General features: G+C 45.5%; 2 protein-coding genes across 7 annotated transcripts in view; both read left to right on the plus strand.

Moving 5' to 3' along the window:
- The window catches only part of TPK1 (thiamin pyrophosphokinase 1), a 506485-nt gene that overhangs the window by 450817 nt on the left and 31833 nt on the right, over positions 1–23835 (plus strand). The window lies entirely within an intron of this gene.
- On the plus strand, positions 7927–11702 carry LOC102449766 (uncharacterized). Its single transcript, XM_075921714.2, has one exon. It carries the CDS (start codon positions 8127–8129, stop codon positions 11553–11555), a length of 3429 nt encoding a protein of 1142 aa, XP_075777829.2. The 5' UTR covers positions 7927–8126; the 3' UTR covers positions 11556–11702.

Genomic DNA, 23835 nt, shown 5'->3' on the forward strand with positions numbered 1-23835 from the left:
AGAGCAAACAGGCAGGTATTCTTTTATGCACTTCCCAAAAAGGCTTTTCCATTTAAGCTGTTTGGTTTGAAATACATGTGTCCTGAAGGGATTAGTTTGTATCATTTTGTGACACTAATATGTTTTTGTAAATGTAACTTTTATATTCTACACTATGGTTATTATTGTCAAAATCTGCTTTTTAATTATGGCAGTTTCTGCATACAACTATTAAATAGGCCTCTAACATAACAAGCTTGTCCTAATTACAACAGTAATTTCATTCCACTTAGATTTCTTTTTTATCTCTCGGTGAGTGTTTAGGAAAAAAGCACTTAAGTAAAAACATTTTTTTTTCCTGAGAATATTAATTGAAATATGCAAGTAAGATGGCAAGAATTCCTCAGTGCTGCTGTATGCTGGTCACTTAAGCGATCTCTGTTTCATTTTGATTTCTAATGGTCTGAGACAGTCCTGACTGTTTCTGTTCCATACTGCCTCCAGGTAGAGTGCTACCAAGCTGGGGAAACCACCCCTGTTGGAGTCTGCTGTTCCATCAGGCTCCCAGCCCCCCAGAACCCACTGCCATGCCAGAGCCTGCTACCACAAAGGTCTTCTGGCTTCCTCCTGGACTGCAGATGTTGCCGGACCAGAGAGTCCCAGTTTAGAGAAGTTCAACTTGTACTGTATAGTCACCACTGATTTGGACGGGATTTACATCAGTGATACAGCGATTAAAGGTATCAACATCTTTCTCCTTGATCCATCTAATACCATTTTAGTGCAAGTGATGCTGGCAAAACAGGTGCCAGCTGTTGCTGAGACTGCAGGCATTAGCTAAGATCTAACAAACTCATAGCTGGAGACCAGACCAGTTCACCTGCGGACAGGGGCTGCCGCCACACGGCATTGCTGTCTCTGTGTCAGAGGCAGCAGTTGGGACAGCAGGTAGCCGGTCTGCGGTCCACGAGGAGAGCTAGTTTTTAAAGCGAGGGGAGACAGGAGGCTCTTTGGGAGTGGGGCTGAATTACACTGACTGCAAGACCCGTCACTGGGGACAATAGAATAGTCGAGTAACTACAAAGATTTCATGTGGTTACCTAACTGTTCAATTAACTGATAGCTAACATTCCTATTCCATGCTGTAAAACAGTCGTCTCCAAACTTTTTACACCTAAGATCACTTTTTAAATGTCACGGCAAGCCAAGATCTACCCCATCCCTTCCCTGAGACCCCACCACTTCCTTGAGGCCCTGCCCTTTCCATTCCCTTCCTCTCCATCACTTGCTATCCCCAGCCCTTACTCACTGGGCTGAGACAGGAGGTGCGGGTCTGGCATGGAAATGAGGGATTTGGGTATGGGAAGGGGTGAGAAGTGCAAGCTCTGGGACGGAATTTGAGTGCAGGAGGAGATGGAGAAGGGGATACTGGCTCAGGGAGGGGGTTCCAGGCTGGAAAGTGTTGAGGTTAGGTGGAGGGTTGGGGTGCTGAGCAAGCCGCAGGCTTGTGGATGTGAGGGTGCAGGATTTTGGGTTGGGTTGTATAAGGGGTTCACAGTAGGGAGGTTGGGTGTGTGATGGGCTCAGGACACAGGTTTGCAGTGTGTGGATGGTGCAGGAGTGTTGTGGCAGAAGACTGGGAATGCGGGTGCAGGAGTTTGGTGATGTGAGGGGCTCAGGACAAGGGGATCCGGTGTATGATGGGCTCAGGATTGGAGACTGGGGGGGGGGGGTGCACGAGTGTTATGATTCTGCGGCCAGATGGGAGCTTCGCCCCAATTTGGGGCTTGTTGGCCCCCAAATAAAATATTATATCCAAAACAAAATGTTTCAGCGTTGTCTTTATTTATGGGAGGGCCAGGGAACCTGTTTTGGGTCAGGATCATTGACGCACAGAAAAATCAGTTGGGGACCACACAAGTGAGTTGCAAAAAACCAACCCCTCCAAAACCCCCTAAGCCTCACTGATGTGGCCCCAAATGAGACACCTCAGTCCCCTGGCACTCCAGCCCCATGGTGGGGGGGAGGGGAGGTAGGACTGAGATTCAAGGCCTCAGGCCAGATTAACTCTTCTGGAGTTCCAGGGTTAGTGGAATTTGTGGGCCCCTCTACACTCTGAGGTGGGGCCAAAAATAAGAGATCCAGTGTACAGGACAGGGCTGCCAGTGAGTGGGATAGGGATGAGGGTGCAGAATCTGGGTGGAAAATAGGGTACAGGAGGAAGGTGGGGGGTAGGTTTCTGGCCAGGAGGGGGAATCCAGAAGCAGGGTGCTGGTGGATGTTTGGCTGGGGTTAGGAGCAGGGTGCTGGTTGGTGTCTGGCCATGAGGCAGGGGCAGGGAGCTGGATGGTGTTTGTGCAGAGTGCTGGATGGGGGTCTGGTCAGGGGCAGGGTGCTGGTGGAAGCCGGTGTGCTTCCTGAGAAGTCAGATCTGGTGCGCAGCTGGGGATTTCCTTCCCCGAGCAGCCTGCTTGCCTTTATGTGCGGGGGGAGGGGCGGGAGAAGTCCCAGGGCTGCATGCCAGATCCGACTTCTCAGGAAGTACACCTATTATTGTGGTGAGGGGAGGAGCAATGTGCGTGCTTCCTGAGAAGTCCGATCTGGTGCGCAGCCCCGGGACTTCTCCTCTCCCCTACCCCTGCTGCAGGAAGGCCACCAGGCAGGCAGCATAGGGAAGGAAGTCCCCAGCTGCGCGCCAGATCTGACTTCTCAGGAAGCGCACTGGCTGTTTTGGGGAGGGGAGGAACATCGCATGTGCTTCCTGAGATGCCAGATCTGGCGCACAGCTGTGGGACTTCTGTAGCCAGACATGAACCCCATCTTGTCCCCTCCCTCCCCCCAGAGAGCAAGAGAAAGGCAGTCAGCCTTTGATGCCCTGGGAACGCAGGTGTGCTGCCTGTTCCTGACTCTGCCATAAACAGAAACTAGACAGTAAATGGGCTAGCTGACGACCCGGGGCCTCCCGCCGCCCTGATGGCTAGTACCAGTAATTCACATGCCTGCACTGTCCCAGGAGAGGAATGTTCGCCCATCGCATATCAGAGGTGCCCATTGGCTGCATTTTCCCAGGTGTGAATTATGCTTTGCACCCTTCGTGGGAAACTTGGCATTCAAAGCCATTTTTCCTAATTGGCCACTTGAGACCAGGAAGAAGCCTACATGACCCAAGGGATATAAAGAGGGGTTTAAGTAGCCCACCCCATTTGAGCTCCAATCATCTACACCTGCTGGCAGGTATTGATTGTCTCCCGAGGTCTGTGGGACGCCCAACCTCGCCCTACTTCTTCCCGAGGGATTGAGAGAAAGACGCTGGCCACGCCAAGTCTGGAACACAGGGGTGAAAATATATATCTGCTAGGTGTCTATTTTGCATGCATTTAATAAGAGCTCAGAGAACCAAAGGGGTTTCATGGTACCTGTAAGTGACTTATTAGTGTAATTTCTGTCCTGTCCTTTGTAGTGGTTGTGTTATCTGTAACACAGTAGTAGCATTTAACAGCTAAGTTTACCCTGTAACAATAAAATAGTAACTGTTTAAGCTGTGACCTGACTCCTTCAGTTGCTGTAACAGAACCAAGCACAATTTTAAAAAGAACTTCAGTCGGTCATAAGGGACAGATATAGGGAGAGCTTGAGCATTGGATCATGTCATACACACACTGCCCTGACCGTCGGCTGACAGAATTGGCGTAGTTGGCAGAGCTGTGGGACTTCCCTCCCCACACTGCAGGAAGCAAGTGCTTCCTTCATTTCCCAGGAAGTTGTAGCACCAGTGCGGGCTTCTTCTTGGGAGTGGAGAAAAACAAAGGGGGACTGGGGCCACCTCGCAATTGACTGGTTGTGCCCCTTCAGTCGACTAGTCAATCGTGATAAATAGGTTGGTGACCACAGCTGTAAAAAACATGTAAGTTTTTTGCTTTATATCTTTGAAAATGTTCGCTCAGAATTTGTGAATCCAGACACCCATCCAGAAAGACTATCAAAATCAGCTAGACCATCAAAGAACTTTGAAATCCAAAGAACTGGTAGTTAATGGTAGTGTCACACCTTGAAAATGCTATGTGCACTGAAGCTTGTCCTGTGGACTTGGAATATAAATTAAGGAAATATAACTAAGTCACAGGAAAAAAATCCATCTTTTTGGCTTTTTGAACTTTGACAGTTAGACACACCAGACTGGACCCAGAAATCCCAAGTGACCACCTCCTAGGACTACTCTGAAAGACACTTTGAATTGACAGATCACTATAACTCGTAAGATTTGGATGATAATGCTTGGTTTAACCTGTAACTATCTCTCTTACCTCATTTTCCAAGTTAATAAACCTTTAGGTTATTTATTACAGGATTGGCTACAGATACTGCCATTGCCGTAAGATCATTCTAGGGTGCCAGTTTATCTGGCATAACTGACTGTTCTCTTGGGACTGGAGTAGCTGAATGTGTGCTGTGTGATTTTTGTTGTGACTATTTGTCACAAAGTCCAGTTTGTAGGGCCTCAGGCAAGATAGCATGCCAGCCAAGCCTCTTTCCCCCAGACATGCTGTGGGGGATGAAAGATGAGTTGGAGTAGTGGTGCTATCTAGCTCTGAACCACCTGAGAGTTCCATTTATAGATGGGATGTTCATACATGGTTGGTTAGGCTAGCATAACTTCTTAGCAAAGTCAGTAAAGCTTGTATAACCAGAGCAGTTAAAAGGAGCCATAGCATAGTAGAGAATATCACTTGTTTTGTTTTCTGTACTGAAAGAGCAAAATGTGTATTTTGTAAACATCATCTCTAGTGTTCCCTCTAATTTTTCCTCCCCCTGAGTGGAATGAATTTTCTGATGTGCATCATTGTGGGGGTGATGTGCAACACATCACCTTCGTATTGGTGCACATAAAATTAATGTGGTAGGAATGGGCCAAGGGGTTCTGATTGTGAGAGGGGGCTCAGGTATGGGGCAAAGGGTTGGGGTGCTGAAGTGTGAGGGCTCTGGCTGGGGGTACAGGCTTTAGGGTGGTGCTGGGGTTGGGCTCAGGGCTAGGACAGGGTTGGGGTGCAAGGGCTCTGGCTGGGGGTGTAGGCTCTGGGATAGGGTTGGGAATGGGGTTTGGGCTGCAGGTTTGAGGAGGGGTTTAGGGCTGGGGATTAGGATGCAAGAGAGCATGCTGGCTCTGGGTTGGGGATGAAGGCTTTGGGATGCAGGAGGTGCTCAGGGCTGGGAAGTACTAAAGGTGGGAAAGGGGGTTGGGACTCAGGCTTATCTTCCTGCTGGGGATAGCAAGAAGGGGCTCCATTTCCCCCGGCCATGGTAGTTGAGTGCTGGGACCAGCAGGGAGGAGCTCCTTTCCACCTGCTATGGCATCTCCATGCTGGGGCTGGCAAGAAGAGGGTCCTCCCCACTGGCTGCAGCAGCTTCAGTGTTTGGGGAGAGATATCTTTCCCCTCTGCAGGCTTGACCCCCTGCCCGGGACTAATGAGAAGCTCGTGACCACACAGCTAAGAGGAACTTAAATCACCTCCCCACATTCTCTAAGGTCATGTCAAAATCAGCACCCGGATGAAAAGCCATATAGTAGCCAGACTGATAGATTTTCAGTCTATCTGCCTGACAGTTATCATCTTTGACTAAGGAAAAGAGTAAAGAAAATAACAAATATCAAAATCTGTTAACCTAAGATTAAATAGGTGTCTGTCATTGCAAAAAAAACATTGGATGACAGATTGTAAACAGCTGGCACATTTAAAAAGTAATACCACTTTGAAAGATATTTCCATTTGCAGAGATATTTTTGCTACGTATTGTGGGGAATTTTATAAGAGATGATAGCCTTTTCCCAAACCGTTCAGATATTTAAGAGTGCCCATCTGAGGCACCCTTATTATTGCTTTTAAATATTAAATTGTAACATTAAATGATTTTTTCTTTTTCAGAATTTTTTCCTTCTGCATTTTTCTATAATCATTTTAAGAAAATATACTTAGATATTGTGTTGTAGATATAAATAATATAAATGTTTGGTACATTTAAAGTAATCACCTTCTTCCACTAGATGGCACCAATAGACTGACTACAGTAATAGTCAAATTCTAATTCTGTCTTTGTTTTTTCATCTCTTGTTTCCATTCATCCTTCCCGCCCCCCTTTTTTTCAGTTTAAAAAAATTGGATGAATTAGTAAGATAAGGAGGTTGGAATCACTAGACATTTTTTCTCAGTACAACAGCTGCACATAATTAGCATGTTTATCATGGCATACAGTATTAGCATATTTAGAATAATTTATTTTGTTAAGGCTCTATTGCTCTGATAGTTTAGAATAGTACATTTCTATTGTTCCTATGCTAATTCTTGATTTCTGGCTATACTTTTTTGGTCGGGTATTTGTTTTAAGTATATTGACTCACTTTGTGTGGATGATCTGGCACAAGTGAATTTTAAGAAATAATTTCAGTCAAGAGAAGGTGGTGGCTTCATGGGGAGGTTTTGAGAAGATGCTCCATGAATGGAGGCCAGCATGGAAGAAAGGCTAACAGACATTGGCTGAAGGGAGGTGTAACAGGCGAGGCCAGCCTCTCTCCCTGTTGTTTCGGGTTCTCCGGTCAGCCCCTTGGTGATAGCACCCCGAGGTGGGGTAGGGGGGGTCCGGGCCCACCCTCTCTCCCGGACCCCAACCCAGGGCCCTAAGGACAGGTGAGCGGAGACCTGTCTCGCTGGTGGGGCGCTTGCTCGAAGCACACCAGCTCGCCGGGTTCACCCGTCCTGGGCTTCTTCCTACCCCCTATCCACTACCCCCGTGGCCTCCACGGGTCTGTGCTACCTCCACCCCCCCATTCTGTGCTGTACCAAGCTCTCTCCACCCTCCTCTGCTCGTTCCTGCTCTCTCTACCTCTCGCTTTCCCTCTCGCTCCCCGCTCCCCTCTGCTCCCTCCCCCTCTCTGGCTCCACGGGGCTTTTAAAAAAGACCGCGCTGGCGTCTGGCCCTGATGACGTCAGGCGCCGCGCCCATTGGCCCCTCCCCCTCTGCGCGTCCACGCTCTTCCGCCAGCCACACCCCTGCCGCGTCACTCGTCAGCTGGGCCGCGGCGGCGGAGCAGGCACCGCAGTTCGTCCCCGCTCTCCGGGTGGTTCCCAGGAGAGTCAGGGCGACCGCGGGTTCGGTGCGGGGCGGGCCGGTGTCAGTGGGGAGGAGGCGGCTCGCCCCATCACAGGAGGATTGGGGAAAATCTGGAAAAAGACATTGTCTAAGGTACACACTGGAGTTGTGTGGATGTAGTGCCATAATGCAAAGTCAAGAGCAGAGCCATAGAATGGTTTGGGAGGCCGCTCCATGCTTCGGGGGGCTCTGTGGTGGCCACCTCAACCCTCTTATTGATGGGGCCCAGGGATAACCTGAGGAAGGAGCAGCAGGGGTCATCCCTCCACACTCCCCCATGGTGGCGGGAACCAAAGCCACATGGCAGCTTGCTCTGCTCTGCCTTCTCCTAGCCCACTGTGCTTAGCTTCACCGTGGCAGCAGGAAATGCTCCAAACCCAGGATACTCTGCATCCTACTACCACAGTGAAGGGAAGGGCAGCGGAGTGAAGCAGGTTGCCATGTCGTTCTAGCTCCCGTTGCCATGGTGAATGCAGGAAGTTTTTTCCCCCCACTAATTGAATATAAACATGTCAGCAAACACAGCTTAATAGAAGATTGCTTGCCAGATTCTGCCTATGGTTGTGAAAAATAATTTTTGTTCAAATGAGAAGACAAATGAATAAATACCCCAGTCTTGTGACCACTTCTGACTGTAGGGCACACACTCCTAGTAGACAAGATATATGTAATAGTCTGAGGAGATAAGATTTTGTGGGAATTTCTTCTAAAAACATTGGCAGCACATGACTTTAAGAACACATCTCAGGGTTCCGATGATGACACGATCTATGATATCACAAAAATCATCATAGTTTATGAAGTCAAAGGGAGGCTGACTTACTTTTGTAAGAGGACTCAGAACAATGGGAGAAGAAACAAAGATGTTTACCATGAGGCTTCACATTAACTTCTTAACCAAATCCTTTTCTAGAGTGAGTCATTTTCCTTCTTGTCCTTTTTTTTCCCTCCACTGAGGCCAAATTGTATACTTCAGACTCCAGCATTCTCCTGGGAGGGGCAGTATGGATCCTAGGAAAGTTCATAGTGAGATGCAGTACTTACCAAAACTGAATCAGGACTTTATACATTCTGAAGAGCGCCGTTTCCTTTGGGAGTCAGCGGAAAGCATAGAAAATTCCATGTCTCCCACTTCAAGCCATACAACTGCAGGGAAGATGGTCACTGCAGCAGATAAGCTCCTGAAAGAGACTGGGAACAAGGAGACTGATTTGGAAATTGATGCAGAGGAGGTGAAGGAAGCAGACCAATATGATCACCAAAAGATGGGAAACCAAAACTTACAGGTAACAGTTGAGAGGACAAAGCAGGCTATTGAAAAGAATAGGGAGGCCTTTGATGTCCTGTCTAAAGGGGAATTTCAGAAAGCAGTTAACTTGTTCTCAGATGCCATCAAACTGAATCCATATCTTGCACACTCATACACTAATAGAGCCAATGTCTTTGTGCAACTACAGGAACCAAATGCAGCCATTAGTGACTGTAACAGAGCCATAGAACTCAACCCTAACTTAGCCCAGCCTTACAAGTTGCGAGGAAAAGCACTCAAGCTTCTAGGGCTGTTAGAAGAAGCAGCCTGTGACCTGGCCTTGGCTTGCAAACTGAGTTGTAATGAAGATGCCAGGGATATAGTAAAGGAAGTTCAGGTGAGAAACCCAAAGAACTCTGAACACAAAACTAAAAATGAGAAAAATTACAAGTACAGAATGACACTGGAGAGAGTAAAAAAAGCTCTGGCAAAAGGAAGCACTAATAAGACATTCCTGAGGGATCAGGAAAAAGCTCAGAAGGAGGAGTCCAGTGAAGAAAGTGAGCTGGAGATTGATAATGAAGGGGTGATTGAACCCGACAGGGATGAGCCCCAGGAGATGGGAGATGAAAATCTAAAGGTAACAGGCGAAATGACGAATCAGGCCACAGAAAAGAAGAGGGAGGCCTTTGATGCAATGCGTAAAGGAGAACTTCATAGAGCTGTTGATTTATTCACAGATGCCATCAAACTAAACCCCCGCCATACAATCTTATATGCTAATCGAGCTAGTGTCTATGTGCAGTTGCAGAAGCCAAATGCTGCCATTAGAGACTGTGACAGAGCCATAAAAATCAACCCTGACTCCGCACAGCCCTACAAATGGCGAGGGAGAGCATTCCGACTTCTGGGTTACTGGCAGGAGGCTGCCAAGGACCTCTCCTTGGCCTGTCAGCTGGATTATGATGAAGAGACCAATGCCATTCTGAAAGAGGTACAACCAAGAGCACAGAAAATCATCCAACACTGGAGGAAGTATGAGCAAAAGTGCAAGGAAGATGAACTTAAGGAGCTAGCAAAAAGGAGGAAGAAAGTCTTGGAGGAGCAGGAAAGAGCTCAGAAAGACCTGGAAGAACTAGAGATAGATGAGAAAGCAGCCATGGAAAAACAGGAGAAAGTTCAGGAGAAGGTAATGAAAGAACCGGAGACAGCTGAGCAGATATTGCTAGGACAGGAGGAAACTCAACAGGAACCAGTGAAGGAACAAGACTCAATTCAGCAGATGGATCTGGAGAAACAGTTGATAGCTTTGCAGCTAGAGCTGGAAGAACAGTTGCAAAGTCAGCAGATACAGCTGGAGGAAGAGGAGAGAGCTCTGCAGAAGTTGCTGAAGGAACAGGAGAGGACACATAAGAAGGTGCTGGAAGAACAGGTGAGAACCCAGATGAAGGCTCTGGAGGAACTGGAGAGAGCTCAACAACTGGCTTTGAAGGAACTGGGAAAAGCTCAGAAGAAGATCTTAGAGGATCAGGAGAAAGCTCAGAAGGCAATTCTAGAAGAACAGGAGAAAGCTCAGAAGCAATCCCAGGAGGAAAAGGAGAGGGCTGAGAAGGCCCTGGAGAAACTGACAAGAGCTCAGAAAATGGCCCTGGAGGAACTGGCAATTGCTCAGAAAAAAGGCCTGGAAGAACATGAAAGAGCACAGCAAAAGGCTTTGGTGGAACAAAGGAAAGCTCAGATGGCTATGGAAGAACTGGAGAAAGCTCACAGGAAGCAAGAAAGAGCACAAAAAGATGCCCTAGAGGAGCAGAGGAGAGCTCAGAAGACCTTAGAGGTACTAGAAAGAGATCAGAGAAAAGCCATGGAGGAGCAGAAGAGAGCTCAAAAGAAAGCCATAGAGGAACAGGAAAAGGCCCAGAAAGCCCTGGAAGAATTGGCAAGAGTTCAGCAGCAGACCCTAGAGGAAAAAGAGAGAGCTCAAAAGAAGGCCATAGAGGAACAGGAAAAAGTCCAGAAAGCCCTGAAAGAATTGGCAAGAGTTCAGAAAGAGGCCCTAGAAGAACAAGAGGGTGCTCAGAAGAAAGCTGTAGAGGAACAGAAGAGGGCTAAAAGGTCTCTGGAGGAATTGGAGAGAGCTCAAAAAGAGGCCCTGGAGGAACTTGAGAGAGCTCAAAAAGAGGCCCTGGAGGAACTTGAGAGAGCTCAAAAAGAGGCCCTGGAGGAACTTGAGGGAGCTCAAAAAGAGGCCCTGGAGGAACTTGAGGGAGCTCAAAAAGAGGCCCTGGAGGAACTTGAGAGAGCTCAAAAAGAGGCCCTGGAGGAACAAGAAAGAGCTCAGAAGAAATCTCTGGAGGAACAGGAGAAGACTAAAAAAGGTCTGGAAGAATTGGAGAAAGCTCAGAAAAAGGCTTTGGAGGAACTGGAGAGAGCTCAGAAAGAGGCTCTGGAGGAACAAGAGAAAATTCAGAAAAAAGCCCTAGAGGAACAGATGAAGGCTCAGAAAACTATGCAAGAACTGGTGAGAACTCAGAAAGAGGCTCTAGATGAACAAGAGAGAGTTCAGAAGCAGGCTATACAGGAACAGGATAGAGCTAAAAAGTCTATGGAGGAACTGGAGAAAGCTCAGAAAAAGGCCTTGGAGGAGCTGCAGAAAGTTCAGAAAGAGGCCCTGGCGGAACAAGAGAAAGTTCAGAAGAAGGCCCTGGCGGAACAAGAGAAAGTTCAGAAGAAGGCCCTGGAGGAACAGAAGATGGCTCAGAAAGCTCTGGAAAAACTAGAGAAAGCTCAGAAAAAGTCCCTAGAGGAGCTGGAGAGAGTTCGGAAAGGAGTCCTGGATGAGCAAGAAAAAGCTCAGAAGACAACCCTGGAGGAACATGAGAGAACTCAGAAAAAGGTTCCAGAGGAACAGGAGGAAACTCAGAAAGAGGCCCCAGGAGAACATGAAAGAGTTCATAAAAATTTTTGTGAAGACCTGGAAAGAGTTCAGAAAAAGGACTTACAGGAATGGGAGACAGCTCATAAAAAGGTCTGTGTAGAACAGGAGCAAGATCAGGAGAAAGACATAGAAGAACAGGATAGAGCCATGGAGGAACAACTGGAAACTCAAAAAGAGCCAGAGAATGCAACAAAAAGTTCATTAAGACCTCTTGCAAAATCCATTTGGGACTATTTTGAATCAGGCTAGACTCAGAAGTCTGACCCATTGCCTGAATTTTTTCTGGAATCCAGCAAACATTAATACATACAGGAATCAGTGCATGCTACTGCATTGTGTAAGTTTAGAGGTTATGTACAACCACTGTTTCATTAACATTAAAACACAAATGGAAAAAGTCTGTTCATATTCTTTTTTATTTCTCTATTTAAACAGTTTTTAAAGGATTACCACACTTCTCACACAGTGTTTGACACATGCACAAGTATACATGGACTATGTGGAATTCTGCTGCCCAATTGAACATGATTGCCTTGTAACTCAATGGCATTTCCTTCATCAATCTAAATATCACAACACTAGTAGATAAGCTACAAATGGACCTCGCACTTCTACCTCTCTGCCAATGTCTGTCTAATCTCTCTGATACTTTCTCAGAGATCAGTCGATTGCAGGAGCAAGAACAGGGCTGGCATTTGGAATCTTCCGATGCTATTTATTGTTCCTGTAAAAGGGGATGTGGGAAAGAAGTTATGGAACATCCTGCCAACAGAAAAATCTGTGGAGGGATTTGAGTGGCAACTGAAAGCTTATCGTAACCTGCTGGATGAGGAGCCTCCAGATAAATGGGTGATGGGGGGAGTTTTTACTGAAGATGGAGGCCAGGTTATTGATGGGGAGCTATGAAGGGAAGAGTGAATTTATGGGTGAGAGTGTGATTGAAGAGTGCATTGTTTGTGATATATGGTGGGAGCCACTTGGTCAGGATGAGAGAGAGAGAGAGAGAGTGTGTGTGTGTGTGTGTGTGTGTTTTTCCAGTGTGCTGTTCCTGTGCTGTTTCAGCTCTTTATAGACAGTTGGCACAGCGGATCTTGAGCAAACTGCCCCATGACCAGTGTTCTCTCTAAGGGTACGTCTAGACTACATGCCTCTGGCGACAGAGGCATGTAGATTAGGCTACCCGACAGAGTAAAATGAAGCGGCGATTTAAATAATCGCCGCTTCATTTAAATTTACGTGGCTGCCGCGTTCAGCCGACAAACAGCTGATCAGCTGTTTGTCGGCTCAGCGCGATACTCTGGACGCTCCCCTGCCGACATCAAAGGGAGTTGTCGACAACCCAGGTATGCCTCATCCCAGGAGGCATACCTGGGTTGTCGACAACTCCCTTTGATGCCGGCAGGGGAGCGTCCAGACTATCGCGCTGAGCCGACAAACAGCTGATCAGCTGTTTGTCGGCTGAACGCGGCAGCCACGTAAATTTAAATGAAGCGGCGATTATTTAAATCGCCGCTTCATTTTACTCTGTCGGGTAGCCTAATCTACATGCCTCTGTCGCCAGAGGCATGTAGTCTAGACGTACCCTTAGGTGCGTGCCTATGTGGCTGCGCACAAAAAATTCTAAGCCTGCCCATGTCCTTCACACAGCCACACAGTGCACTCACCTTCTTGCTGGATTTGGAAGGTGAGTGGCATAGCTGTTCCCATGGGAGAGGTCGCATGGCGGTCGAGGATTGAGCCGTTACTCTGGCGTCTGTGGCTGTGTTGGGGGCCGGCTCTTCCGACTGCTGCTGGGGTTTGGGGCTGTGGGCGGGCAGGTGGCTGCCACTGGGTTTGGGGCTGCAGGCAGGCGGAGTGGCCGCCACCGGGTTTGTGGCTGCAGGCAGGCGGGGTGGCCGCCACCAGGTTTGGGGCTGTGGGAAAGTGGCTGCCACCAGTGTTTGGAGCTGTGGGTGGGTGGGCAGGTGGCTGCCGCTGGAGTTTGGGGCTGCGGGCGGGTGGCTGCTGCTGAGGGTCTGGGGCTGCAGGTGGATGGCCGCTTCCGAGGTTTAGGGATGTGAGTGCCTGGCTGGTTGCTGCTGGAGTCTGGGGCTGCGGGCAGATGGGCGGGTTGCTGCCACTGGGGGGTTGAGGCAGCAGGAAGGTTGCTGCCTGAGGCTTGAGGCAGCGACTACATGGCAGACAGGCGGCTGCTCCGGAGCAGGGCTATGCTCAAACACTGGGGTGGGGATGGGGGTTAGAAAAGACAGAATCAGATACAGTGAAAGCAAAATCAGCATTTCTTCAGTCTTGAGGGGGACTGATTCTGCTCTCACATAGCTGTAAATCAGCAATAGTGATAAAACAGGTATGTGACTAAATATTCACACGTCTTTTAAAAAAAGAACGGATGCATGCAAAATAACTTTTTGACAGCTGTTTTACTACAGCTCTAATTTTGGACTTTACTGTTTATACATTTAAATTCGGATATATTAGACATGGAATCACTCTGTTCTTTTTTGGGTGCTGTCCCTGTGGGTGCTCCACCCAAAGTGTAGTGATGTCCTGGAGTCATGGAGCAGAACTTTTTGAGCAGTTGTCTGCAGGCTGTGCATGTGTGAAAAGAGCCTTGCTGCTACCACAGTATGAGCAGTGCTACAGTGTGCTTAGTCTTGGCCTCCTGTGACTTCTATGGAATTGTGGACAGTGCAGATTTAGAGCAGCCTTGAGGCTACTTATCTCATAGAGCTGGAAGGGACCTTGAAAGGTCATTGAGTCCAGTCCCTGCCTTCCAGGCAGGACCAAGTATCATCCCTGACAGATTTGCCCCAGATCCCTAAATGCCCCCCAACGATTGAACTCACAAACCACTGAGCTATTCTCCCCCCCCCCCCCCCCGCCGCCCCATCTAACATATTTCACTTCATATTAAATAAACATTTAAAGTCATGGATCTTATTAATTATCCCTTGTTTTAATATTCTTTCTTTCATAACACTTTATATATATAAATAAATTGGGTGCCGCCATGGCATACATCCGAACAAGTGCACATGACCTAAATATTGGTACACAAGACTTAACTAACTCTGCTCATGGATGGAAAATCTTAGAGGGAACACTGCCAATGACTATACGATCCAGTAAGGTATAAGGGCACTGGGTCAAGTTTTTTGTTGACAAAGCACAGGAATTGCATCTGACAAATTTCACAAAGATACTGTGAGAATGGACACAACTTAGTGATTTTTCTACCCTCAGCTGGACCAAGACATACTCTGAGTGATCTCTTTATACACGTTACATACTGTCACTCTAATATAGTTAGAAGTCTGACCCATTGCCACCCCCTTCCCAACGTGATCAGGTATTGTCCATCTCCTGGTACTTGTTGGTTATATTAAAACATGTTTATTCATTACTGTGTTATCCTGACATCTTTTAAGAGGGGTCATTGTGTTTCTATAATCCCTATGGAATGCTTTTGGACCATACTTGATATTGGGATGTTCTGGGACCACTCTTCTGGAATTTGTTTACACAAGTACTCTGTGCCTAGCTCTGAGAAATGTGTGTTTTTGCAATATTAGATTTGTTGTTGCCAGATTCTGTAAACTTGTAAGCAGGCAATGCATAACATTTGCTTATCATTGATAAATTATACGTGGCTGAGTCCAGTGCAAATAAAGCAGAGGTTTATAATCTACAAGAGGGGAAAGGAGTCCATAGCAGAAAATGCTGTATTTTGCTAATCACTTGTGGATGATGCTCATTATGGCTAGAGGAACTAAAGAGAAGGTAGTCCCAAGCTATCTTGCTTTGAAGGAAAAGTAGAATTAGAGGCTGTCAGGCTGGACCAAAATTTCTGAAGCTTTCTGCTGCCTGAAGAAGTTGGATTCTATTGGGGCTGAAGCATTATTATGGACCATCCATACCACACAAGCCCTGCAAGTGTTAAAGTACCAATTAATTCCCCATGCTGCACCTGGAGGAGGAGCCAAGGATCAGGGATTGATTAAATGAAGCTCAGCTCTATGGAACAGGAAGGGCCTATATAAAGTTGAGAGCAGCTGTGGGGAAGGGATCTGCAGTCACTGCCCAGGAAAAGGGAGATGTCTTTGGGGTTCATTTGAGTTATACCTGGTCCCCATCTATGGCCCCTGGGGTCATTCTGCAGTATCACTCTCCCTCCTACCAGTCTCCTCCCTTTCCATTTTATGAGAAACAATCCTATTCCAGGCACATCCTATTGCCCTGGCCCTCTGCTAGACTCTCTCCTATTTTTCCACAGTCTTTCTGTGGCCGGGGGAGGGAGGCAAAACTGGATGCAGTACTCTAGATATGGCCTCATCAGTGCCGAGTAGAGGAGAATAATCACTTCCCTCAATCTGCTGGCAGTGCTCCTACTAATGCAGTCCAATATGCTTTTAGCCTTCTGGGCAACAAGAACACTGTTTACTCATGCCCAGCTTCTCATCCACTGTAATCCCCAGGTCCTTTTCTGCAGAGCTGCTGCTTAGCCAATTGGTCCTCAGCCTGTAGTACTGCATGGGATTCTTCTATCTTAAGTGCAGGACTCTGCACTTGTCCTTGTTGAACCTCATCATATTTCTTTTGAACCAAGCCTCCAATTTGTCTAGGTTGCTCACACTTATCTGCCCTTTCTCTCAGTTTAGTGTCATCTCTGAATTTGCTGAGGGTGCAATCCAGCTTAACAGTCACATAATTAAATGAAGATATTAAACAAAACCAGTCCCAGCACCAATCCCTGGAGTGCACCACTTGATACCGGCTAGACATTGAGCCATTGATTGCTACCCAACAATTTAGCCAGCTTTTCGTCCACTTTATAGTCAATTCATTCCATTAACCCATACTTCTTTAAGTTGCTGGCAAGATACTGTAGGAGACCATAACAATAGCTTTGCTAACATGAAGATATATCATGGCCACCAATTTTCCATATCCACAGAGCCAGTTATTTAATCATAGAAGGCAATTAGGTTGGTCAGGCATGACTTGGCGTTGGTGATTCCTTGTTGACTGTTCTTGATCACCTTCCTCACCTCCATGTGTTTCCAGGAACTGAGGTGAGGCTGACTGGTTTGAGGCTCCCTGGATTCTCCTTCTTCTCTTTTTTAAAGATGGGTCTTTTTCCAATCATACAAGACCTACCCCACTTGTCATGAGTTTTCAAAGATAATGGCCAATTGCTCTGCAGTTATATTAGCCAATTCTCTTAGCACCCTTGAATACATTAGATGTTGCCCCATGGACTTGTGCATGTCCAGTTTTTCTAGATTAGTCCTTTACCTGATCTTTCACTACTCTCTTCCTCCCCATACTGTGCTGTTAAATGCAGCAGTCTGGGAGATGACCTAGTCTGTGAAAACAAGCATTGGGTATTTCAGCTTTTTCCACATCATCTGTGACTAGATTGCCTGCCCCATTCAAGAAAGGGTCCAACACTTTTCCAGATCTTCTTCTTGTTGCTAATATACCTGTAGAAATCTTTCTTGTTATCCTTCTCATCTGTTGCTACCTGCAACTCCAGTTGTGCTTTTGTCTTCCTGATTACACCCCTGCATGCTCCTCCCTAATCATTTTTCTAAGTTTCTATTTCTTATAAGCTTCCTTTTTGTGTTAAAACTCACAAAAGATTTCCTTTAAGCTAAGCTGAGCATCTGCCATATATGCTATTTTTTCTTCACATGGGCATCGTTTATTCTTGTGCCCTCAATAGTGCTTCTTTAAAATACAGCCAACTCTCCTCGACTCCTTTCCCCCCTCATATTAATCTCCATGGGGATACAGCCCTCAGTTCCCTGAGGGAGTCAAAGTTTACTTTTCTGAAGTCCAGGGTCTGCATTCTGCAGCTCCCCTTTCGTCAGTATTCTGAACTCAACTATCTCCTGGTCACTGCTGTCCAGGTTGTCACCTACTTCTACTTCCCCTACCAATTCTTCCCTATTTGTGAGAAGCAGGTCAAGAGAAACATGACCCCGAGTTGGTTCCTCCAGCACTTGTACCAGAAAGCTGTCCCCAACAATCTCCAGAAACTTCCTGGATTGTCTGTGCATTGCTGTATTGCTCTACCAGCAGATGTCTGTCTCTTGTGAGAACCAGGGCCTGTGATCGCAAAACTTCTGGGCTACGTCTAGACTGGCCACAAATTCCGGAAAAGGGATGCAAATCAGGTAAGTCAGCATAGGGAAATCCGAGGGGAATTTAAATATCCCCCGCGGATTTAAATAAACGTGTCCGCCGCTTTTTTTCCAGCTTGGAGAAAAGCCAGAAAAAAAGCGTCTAGACTGGCGCGATCCTCCGGAATAAAGCCCTTTTCCGGAGGATCTCTTATTCCTACTTATTCCTAAAGTAGGAATAAGAGATCCTCCGGAAAAGGGCTTTATTCCGGAGGATCGCGCCAGTCTAGACGCTTTTTTTCCGGCTTTTCCCCAAGCCGGAAAAAAAGCGGCGGACACGTTTATTTAAATCCGCGGGGGATATTTAAATTCCCCTCGGATTTCCCTATGCTGACTTACCTGATTTGCATCCCTTTTCCGGAATTTGTGGCCAGTCTAGACGTAGCCCTGTTGTCGGAAGAAAGCCTCCTCTACCTCATCCTCCTGGTCTAATGGTCTATAGTGGATGCCCACTTCAACATCATTCTTGTTGGTCTCACCTCTAGCCTTACTCCCAAAGTCTCTCAAACAGGATTTTCTCCAGTTTCATACTGGAGCTCTGAGCAGTCATACTGCTCTCTTACAAACAGTACAACTCCTCTACCTTTTCTCCTCTGCCTGTCCTTTCTGAACAATTTATACCCATCCATGACAGTGATCCGGTCATGTGACTTGCCCCACCAATTCTCTGTTATTCCAATCACATCATAGTTCCTCAACTGTGGCAGGGCTTCCAATTCTTCTTGTTTGTTTCCCAGGCTTCTTGCATTCAGGTACAGGCACCTAAGATAACTAGCCAATTCCCTACTTTCTCATTATGAATCAGGAGGTCTCACCTGTTGCATCCTCCTCCTTGTATTTCCTCCCTGTATTCCACTTCCCCACTTAAATCTGGGCTTAAGTTACCATCTCCTGGTGAATCTAGTTAAAGCCCTCCTCACTAGGTTAGCAACTGCTTGAGAAGATGCTCTTCCCTCTCTTTGTTAGGTGGATTCCATCTCTTTCTAACAATCCTTTTTCCTGGAACAACATCCCATGGTTGAAGAATTCGAAGCCCAACACCACCTCTGTGACCACACATTTACCGCCACAATTCCATGGTCCCTCCCTGGGCCTTTTTCTTCAACATGGAGGATTTACAAGAACATGACTTGTGCCTCAAATTCCTGTATTGTTCTTCCCAGACCCATGTAGCTTGCAGTGACCTGCTGACGGTCATTCTTGGCAGTATCATTGGTACCCACTTGGAGAAGTAAGAAGAGATAGCGGTCCAATGGCTTGATCTGTTTTGGTAGACACTCCATCACATCCTGAATTCTAACTCCAAGCAAACAGCACACTTCTTGAGTTTTCCAGTCTGGACGGCAGATGAATGACTCTGTTCCCCTTAACAGGTCGTTCCTGACCACCACCACCCTGTTTCCTCCTTGTGAGAGTGGTGGTCATGGAATCCCCATCCCTAGGGCATTGCATCCTATGCCTTCCAGTTGATGGAATCTCCTTCTAATTCCTTCACTTAGTTAACTATTCCAAATCATTGTCCATTGTAGTACCTATGCAAAGAACCTGAAAACAATGTCTTACCTCTATTGCATTGGGGGTACATGAGTTCTCCTCTTTCTTCTGGAGGTCTCATCCTTCCAGTTTTCTTCCCTGCTCTATGGCTGTCCTCTCTGATTCTTCAGCATGCTGTGCCTGCAATGCCCTACACTGACTTCTGTCCAGAAAGCTTTCATTTTCTCTGATGCCACACAGAGTAGGTACTTGGGCCTACTCCTTTAATCTTCTCTTCCAATATGGAGACCAGCTTGTTTAATGGAAGGGATAGTGTATGATTTAGTGCTTCTGAGGAACAGGTGCAGATAAAAATCTAGGTGTTTGACTTGCATGGACTAAAGGCTGTGATAGTAAAGGCTTGTCTCTACACATGAAAGCTTGTGAGTTTAAAGCAGAATAATTAATCCAGAATAAATGCACTTATTCTACAATAGTTATTCCACAATAGCTATTCCAGAATAACTTTATGTGCCAACAAATCATAGCTGCATCTCCAGTAATTGGTAGCTTACAATTTGTTCACCATCCAAAAGACAGAAGTATGCTACATACTTCTGTCTTTTGTTTCAGCTAGACCAGACTAACACGGCTGCATCTCTATCACTGTTCAGCATCCAGTAGAACACGTTAAATATTTTGTATTCGGTTAGGCATTGAATGGTATTTACGTTTTGTTTGTTTGCTTTTTCAAAAAATTTGGTCTGGGATACTATATTCTCTAGGGAGTTATAACCATGGCAGAACATAGATTGATTTTTCTTTTTCTTGAGTATCATATATCACAGAAGTTTTCATCACTGCTTACTCTTAATTTGTTGTTTAGGCCTGTGCATTTGTTTCCAAACTGGCAAATACAAACTCTGCACTGTTGTGACAGTTGTGTATGAAAATGGATACTTCAGCATGCATTGCCATGGTGGACATATATGTTTATGTACTCTTGCCCACCTTTAAATATTGACCTAGAGCTGTGCATTTGAAATGACTCTTTTCATATTTTGACAGTAGGTGGCACTGCAGTATACTTGTGTATCATAATAGCAATGTTACACTAAGATTTTTATAAGATATGGAGAAATAAAATTGTTTCAGCCTTTATTGATGATTGTTATAAATTGCTCACTCTTATTTAAAAAACAGATTTCTATTAACTCAACTTCTCAGTATACAAAGTTTACATAATCTGGAGTTGGGGGAGTAGAGGATTTGGTCATTATAACTATTCAAGACCTGTAGAAAGAGCCAGCCATATGAAAAGGCTATAAAAGTTTGAAATTGAAAAAAAAATTAGTTCTTACATCATCATAAGCAAAATTCTGGGGCTCTGTCCTGCTTTTTAAATCAGACTATAATGACACAGGCTGCCTCTCATTATAGAAGGCTTTCTAATAGTCAATAAGCCATAAACCTTCCTTAATAACCTATTGGCTCACAATTTTGATTAGTATGAGCCTTTGTTATGTACAGAGTCTTTATGCCTGTAGAGAAGGTCAGAAGAGATTGAAGAAAATTCTAGGTGGAAGTTCTACAATGGAAAAGAAACTGAACAGTTTTAGGAATAATACTGATATAAGCACCATTAGTTTGTGGTTGCTTACTGGCCTCAATCTTGTGATGAGTTTTAATTCTTTGAAGACCTGCTCTATTAGGCATGCATCTGATGAAGTGGGTCTTTGCCCACGAAAGCTTATGCTCCTACACTTCAGTTAGTCTATAAGGTGCCACAGGACTCCTCACCGCTTTTGCAGATTCAGACTAACATGGCTACCCCTCTGATACTTGCTCTATTAGGGTAGACTTCAGAAGACACAGTGGCTACGTCTAGACTGGCCACAAATTCCGGAAAAGGGATGCAAATCAGGTAAGTCAGCATAGGGAAATCCGCGGGGGATTTAAATATCCCCCGCGGATTTAAATAAACATGTCCGACGCTTTTTTTCCGGCTTGGGGAAAAGCCGGAACAAAAGCGTCGAGACTGGCGCGATCCTCCAGAATAAAGCCCTTTTCCGGAGGATCTCTTATTCCTACTTATTCCTGAAGTAGGAATAAGAGATCCTCCGGAAAAGGGCTTTATTCCGGAAGATCGCGCCAGTCTAGACGCTTTTTTTCCGGCTTTTCCCCAAGCTGGAAAAAAAGCGTCGGACATGTTTATTTAAATCCGCGGGGGATATTTAAATCCCCCGCAGATTTCCCTATGCTGACTTACCTGATTTGCATCCCTTTTCCGGAATTTGTAGCCAGTCTAGACATAGCCAGTGAGTATAACTGTGGCACCTTAGAGACTAACAAAAACCCACTTCCTCGGATGAGCAGAGTCATAAGGGGACAGTTAAGGTCAGTGAATAGTAAATGTTCTGGAGCCAGGAATTGAAGATCAATATCGTATTGACACTCTTGTGTGTCAGACCTCTAGTACAAATCCTGCTTTATATAGTTCTTCTTTCAGTGTTATGGGGCGAAAGCAACTGTCATGTGACAGTATTCCCTTTTCATTGCTCATACTTGGCACAAAAAAGATCTCTGAAAAGCTCTGTTTTGATCAAGTCTTGATTTCTATTCACAGATCCCTGGTGTTACTTCAGTATTAGAACAAATCTTCCTTCACTGATCACATTCTCTTCCAGTGGGAATGTCTTTCTAAAAGATATGGCTTTGTTCAACAAAATGGTGTTAGATTAGGTACAGGAATGACTACATAACAGCCCCTGATTATAAAGATTGGATCACAGTTATCATAGAAACACAAATAATATTCCTGAGAGGAGAGAACACTGTAAAAGCAGGATTTCCTTAATGTTCAGGCATCATCATGACTCTTGCTTGGCTAGTCAATTTTTATTTCCCTGAAGTGAGCCCACCATAGCCTGCATGACCAAGGAGCAGGAGAACTCCATGGTCTGATGGAGAAGTAAAAACAGAAGGGAATCACCCCCAGCATAGTTAGGTTCAAACCTCTCTATTATTTTACAAGTGTTGGTAACATTGATCACAAAGATATTTGCCCTATTTTAGTAAGTACATATATAACCCAATGGCTCTGATCTCATCCTTTCCCTCTTCTCTCCTGCATCAAAGAGCTCTGACAGGCTGCTGTGGTCACTGTTATCAAGGGCCATGGTAACTCCTTTGTCAACAGCAGCAGCACTTCTCCATTTACATGGATTTCTTATAGTGAGTCAGCTGCAGTCTGAACTCAATTCAAGTGAGATTGGCAGATATCTGAGCAAGCCACTGTTAGTCTAAACAGCTATAACACTGTCACCATAATGGGTAGTAGAACTATTCTTGGCCCTAAGTTTGTTGAACTGAACCACAGTGAGGTCATTATGGTATCTGGATATAAATTGTATGTACTTCTGCCTCCTTTCCAGGTAACATCTGAGTACACTGGGTACTGTTACCATTTCTGACCCACTCTGTGTTCACAGTGCTAAGCAATTGAATGGAGAAGCTAAGCAAATCCAACAGCCTATAATGTCAGTACAGTCTATGATGGAAAATGGCCATGATGACCCGGGAGGCAGGAGATTATCCCTTGATCTTAGACAGAATGGTGGATGGTCTCTGTAAAATTAGCTGTAGTTCCTGACAGGAACATTTGGTCCTACAGCTTTGTGGGACAGCTGCCCATAATTCACTCCAGTGGGCATCGTTAGGCAGAGTGCAAGGTGTAGAAGTAGAGACACTGTTCTGTTGTGATGGCAGAAAAGTAGCTGTGTGGACAGACCATGCTATTTAATTTTTAACCACTTAAACTGAGTGTGTCCATAGCTGCTTACAAAATAACAATTATAGCTGCAAAGTAGATCTAGCCTTAGGCTGTTAACCTGACCTTGCAAAAAACAGTTCATTCAATTTATTAATTTGATTCTTTCACACTCCATTACTCCCTGTAAATTGTAGTCAGTAAGCATATCAGAGGTATCTTTAAGAACAACGAGTAGACTTGTGGCACCTTAGAGAGAGTATTTAGGACCAAATCCATGCTAATTTTATTATTATCCGGGGTGTCCTTAGTGAAAGGAGGACTGAAATGGAGTAGGAAAGAGGACAGATTAGCCAGAAACATGTTCTTTCACAGAGCTTCACAAACAGGCAAAAAAAGAAAAAGGCAAATTATGTGAGGGAAAAGAGGGCGGTATAAATGAGAGGTCTCAGGGTATGTCTACACTGCATTCCCTTTTCAAGAGAGGAATGCAGTTGCAGCTGAGCAAAATTGCAAATGAAGCGCGGATTTGAATTTCCCATGCTTCATTTGCATAATTGCATCCAGGCGCTATTTTGAAATACCCTATTTCGAAAAAAGAAATGCTGTCTAGACCGGATTATTTTGAAAGAAAACCGTTCTTTCAAAATTACCCTTAAACCTCATTTTATAAGGACTAAGAGTAATTTTGAAAGAAGGGATTTCTTTCAAAATAACCGCATCTAGACAGCATTTCTTTTTTCGAAATAGCGCCTGAACGTGATTATGCAAATGAAGCGTGGGAAATTCCAATATGTGCTTCATTTGCAATTTCGCTCGGCTGCATTTGCATTCCTCTTTCAAAAGAGGAATGCAGTGTAGACATACCCTCAGGGAAGGGAACAGTAAAGTATTAGGGCCAGAGAAAATTGTGGGACCAAAAGAGAGGGAAAGTGAGTTGAAGAAAAGTTGGGATAAGGAGATGGGTGCTACTGACAAAGTGAATGTGGAAATCAGATAAGGAGGAAAGACAGGAAATAAAGAAGGGAACATACAGAAAGGTAAGAGTAGAGAGACAGAGAGTGACATTAAAGGGAGAAATAAAGATATAGAAGAAACCCAA

The sequence above is a fragment of the Pelodiscus sinensis genome, chromosome 2, assembly GCF_052426305.1.
Source record: "Pelodiscus sinensis isolate ZL-2025 chromosome 2, ASM5242630v1, whole genome shotgun sequence".
NCBI lineage: Eukaryota > Metazoa > Chordata > Testudines > Trionychidae > Pelodiscus > Pelodiscus sinensis.